Below are 4,462 nucleotides of genomic sequence, written 5' to 3' on the forward strand. Positions count from 1 at the left end.
CTTCTGGACTCAGTCATTGATGCTCTGGTTTGGGCCATTTCCAAACTGGGCTTGTCCACACAGCAGCAAACTCTTCGCCTTGGCCACCTCACCATGCTGCTCTCCCACATTCGTCATGTCAGGTGCACACATCTGAAAATGACATAATGAAGAAGCATCCATATATCTGTCAGAATCTCTCACTCACTGAACTTCCCATTCTGTTACATTCCAACCACAATCCTTACTGTATACCACTGAGATTTATGTAACAGACCAACACAAAATTGTGCACAATTGGATTTTTTTTTACAAATAGTGTGCCATGTTCATCTTTTGCACCCATTTATTGTGATGATATCTTAATATAGCATGTTGCAATCCCAATCAGATTGCTGCTGTTTCTTTCCCCTGTTGTCATGCTCAGCACAGTATAATGCATTCTACCATCCCATTTCCTCACAGTTTGGAGTGGGAGTTGGTTGCTTTTCAAGTGTAACTACTACAAAGAATTTAATGTTTGAATTAATCCAATTCGTCAAATTGTAGAATTTTTGACCACTTTCTGGACTCTGTGGTTGTAGTGGGAGGGGAAATGTGTGATCTGATGTCTAACTTGGTTTCTAAGTTTAACGTCAAAATGTTTCATTTACTGGTTTATAGCTAAACTCCACCAGCTATTTCTAAGAGCAGAAACAGCTGGCATCACAGCTGGAACACTAACACTAATGTTAGTGTATTTGAGAACACTAGCAATCAACCATTATAAACATTGCAGATAGGTCAGGGCAATGGCTATGGAGAAGTTTAAAGCAGGCTTAAGTTCTAAAACAATGAGAGGTGTTCAAACTTTGAACACCTCTCATGTAATTCATAACACAGAATCACATTACAATACACGGAAATTGTCATGATTTGTGGTTGATTGCGGTGAGAAAGAACACCGAGACCCAGGTTGAAGAAGACAAAGATGAAGGTTTAATGTAGAAACAGTCCAGATGCAAGCAGCTTGGGGGAAACAGACAGGCGACGTGACACTAGGGAGACTAACACTTGACGAGGATCCGACAAGAGACAAAGACAACAGGTGAACTTAAATACACAGGGAGGGTAATCAGGGAATGAGTCACACCTGGGAAGCAATCAACAGGGAAGACAGGACAGGGACTGGACTAAACACAGAAAACCTCAAAATAACTACACAGAAAACACAGAACACAACAGAAATACACAAATGAAACATGAGATAGTTTCTTTTTAGTTTCAGAGAAGACATAGTGAACATGGCTTTTTCAGTTCTTCGCCTTCTCTCTCCACAGCAACAAAGGCATGGACCACTTGTCGACCATGAAGAAGAAGAACGTGGTTCTGGTGTACAACCTTCTCCTGGAAATGCTGGATGCCAACACATCCAGCAGCAGCAGTCAAACTGCTGCATCCTCGCCGACCTCTGAGACCTACTGTAACCCCATCCCCCCTCCATTTTACCTGCAGGCTGTTTTAGATCAGACCTTCACCACCAGTCCCAGCACTGATATTTGTATGGTGCCTCCAGAGGAACCAGTTGAAGACCATATGATGGTTAGACACATGCAGTCTCAAGGCCTCCTGTCTTCTTCTCCAATAGGATCTCAAATGAAAAGTGAGGAGTAAGTTTCAGAAGTCTAGCACTCATGTCATTCGACATTAATGTAATGTGCTTTCACATAATACTAACATGACATGTTGAATATGTATCAATATTTTTTACATGGGGTAGCCATGGCGTCTGTGATAAGAGTTTGTAACTAGGTGGGTTTCTGTTTTGAGCCCCCAAAGTGTCCTTGGGCAAGGCACTTCATCCTTCTTACCAGCTCGTGGTGGTTAGGGGGGCCAAGGGTAACTGTGATATAATGTAGCTTTGTGTGTGAATGACTGAATGTAGAATGTAGGACTACAACCAGGTCCTATCAGAGTTTCTGGACCTAATAAAGCACTGTACAAGTACAAGTCATTTACCATTTTTCATATCTTAAAGGGGTAGTAATGATTGATTGTTTTAGCTTTTCTTCGTGTTATAATGTTATTATAACAAGAACATACCTGGATGTTTTTGATATATAAAAGTACCCTTGATTATTTCATGTATGTTTGAGAAATTCTTTAATCTCTTGGGCAAGAGAAATCTGTACGAAACACTTGTTTTGTACAGATTGGAGAAACTGAGTGCTGCTTTCAAGGACAAACGTCCACTTCGGAGCTGCAGTTTCCAAGCTTCTTACTTCTCCTACTTTCCACCCCTCTACCATCCCCCATTCTCAGCTACGTCAGTCTAGCCAGCAGCAATTTGCAAATACCTGATGGAATAGCGTATCAGCTGAGCTCATTATCCTTCTCAGTGCAACGCTGGTAAGAACATTGTTAGAGGAGCGATATTGTGATGACTTCCTGTAGGTGTAGTGTTGGAAGGACCTGGATATTCTTAAAGAGACTGTAGCCCAATTTAAATATGTTACATTTTAAAGTCAAATTTGTTTAAAGTCCATCCATCCATCCATTTTCTTTACACCCTTGTCCCTCAGTGGGGTCGGGAGGGTTGCTGGTGCCTATCTCCAGCCAGCGTTCCGGGCGAGGGGCGGGGTTTGTTTAAAGTCATATTTGATATATAGGGCATTTTTATAACAATTGAAAGTAATATAACTACTATTAGTTACTTGATTGTGCTATGTGGCTGCCCCTTTAAGAACTTTGAATTTGGACATTTGTTTTTTTTTGCCAAATAGTATGTAGTCCTTAAGATTCAAACTTTCTTTAAAAACCTCCATAACTTGGCCTCATAACTGCTTCTAATACTAGCTGTCTCCGATGCTCCTGCATGTGTCGTCATGGTTTTGCTTGTTGCTTATCCATTTTCGAGATAAGCTTTGGGTGAGTACCCAGGTTTTATTTGTCAGAACTATAAGTGACCACATACACTTCTCCCACAGCTACACCGCTCCTGAACACTGGTCTATGGACGGAAGGGATGCCAGTTCTTCAGGGGAGCCACCTGGTTACATAATTGCTGATCAAGTAGTCATGGAAACCACCTTGGAAGATAATTAAAAGATCATAAAAAGAAAACTGACTTTAAAAAGAAGCAAACACAAAAAAAGCACCAGGTGCTGTTGTGAAATTTTAATTTTTTGTTTTTAGATCTTTCTGGTCATTTTGATTGTACCAGGCTTTGTAGTATTTTTTTGTGATTGTGCCATATGTCAAGTGTTCATAAAAATGTAATCTAACTTCTACCTAGCAGCTCAATGTGCAGTACTGGTATCCTTTCTCTTCATCTTGATGTAATATTCAGAACACGTCATATCCAAACATCTCTTCTGACGAAGAGATGTTTGGATATGACGTGGTAGAACATCTGGTCATCTGGTCCACCAGATGTTCTGGTGGACCTGGAATATCTCTTCTTTGTCAGAAGAGATGTTTGGATATGAAAATCTAAAGGTGCATGTAGACCATAAAGCTAACATCCATGATTTCCATGAGTACTGTTACTCTGAGGAAAAAGACAGTGTTTTTGTCACTCTGCAGTGAAATTTTCCTCTTGCACTAATGCTATATCTTGTGTACTTTGGTATCTAATTGGTGCCTGTTCATTCAGTGTTTTTCTACTTTTGTGCAAGTTGTCAGTGGAGCAGGACGATGCTATGTGGCCTTTTACCAAAGTGACTGTTAAAGATTTCTCTGTTTGCTTGCTTCGTCTAAGGCTGAATTTATACAATTAAAGTTTATGTTTGTAAAGTTTATGTTTGAAGCCACAGCTTAAAGTGAAATCCAAAAAACATTAACCACCAGCTATAATCATTCTAAGTATGGACTTTGACACTGCAGCATTAAAAAATGAAACCTGACAGCTTTTTCTGTTTTCTGAATGATTTGACTAGTAATTATCTATCACCTGGTAGATAATTACCTACCACCTCAGAGGTTCTTCAACATGAGAAAAACTCAAAATTCATAGTCTTGTTCTGCATTAAGAACAATACTAGCACATATGATTCCAAGACACAAGCTCTAGGGCAGGAGAAAGCAACACATATAGATGTGAAAGGACTTGAAATTACACAAAAACCCATATTTTGGGTTGTGACGATGGTGGGAGTTTGCCCCACAGTCAGCAGGCTGCTGGTTCGATCCCCGCTTCACTCGCCTCTATCGTTCTGTCTTTGGGAAGACACTTCACCTGACTTACCTGGTGGTGGGGGTCAGAGAGTCTTGGTGGACCTGGAAGCAAGCTCACCTCTGTCAGACTGCCCAAGGGCAGCTTGCCAACAGTGTCTGAGTGTCTGTGAGTGACTGTAGTGTGAAGCACTGTGTAGCCTTGATAAGGCGCTATACAAGTACAAAGTCATTTTCTAGGAAGGTAGGAAAAAAATGTGGATCACACCACCACACAGGAAAGGTGATGTATGCAATCAACTATAAAGCACAAATCCAGCCCGCTAGAAAT

At 40.7% G+C, this 4,462-nt stretch overlaps 1 protein-coding gene and 1 long non-coding RNA gene across 2 annotated transcripts; one reads left to right on the top strand and one right to left on the bottom strand.

The window, feature by feature from the left end:
• Window positions 1–3: 3 nt before the first annotated feature.
• LOC106944005 (estrogen receptor beta-like) lies at window positions 4–3,081 on the top strand (the record flags this gene model as incomplete). The annotated part of the gene is made up of 3 exons (XM_015027282.1): window positions 4–122; window positions 1,299–1,628; window positions 2,946–3,081. Coding segments are annotated over 3 exons (567 nt in total), but the record flags the coding sequence as incomplete, so codon positions are not given.
• Window positions 3,082–3,146: 65 nt separating this feature from the next.
• Window positions 3,147–4,358, bottom strand: LOC106944004 (uncharacterized). The gene is made up of 2 exons (XR_001424072.1): window positions 3,405–4,358; window positions 3,147–3,327 (listed from the first exon to the last, which is right to left on the bottom strand). It is a non-coding gene; the product is annotated as an uncharacterized LOC106944004 (long non-coding RNA).
• Window positions 4,359–4,462: the final 104 nt, after the last annotated feature.

Source organism: Poecilia latipinna, unplaced genomic scaffold (assembly GCF_001443285.1).
Source record: "Poecilia latipinna isolate Pla-1442-1.1 unplaced genomic scaffold, P_latipinna-1.0 Scaffold6587, whole genome shotgun sequence".
NCBI classification, from domain to species: Eukaryota; Metazoa; Chordata; class Actinopteri; order Cyprinodontiformes; family Poeciliidae; genus Poecilia; species Poecilia latipinna.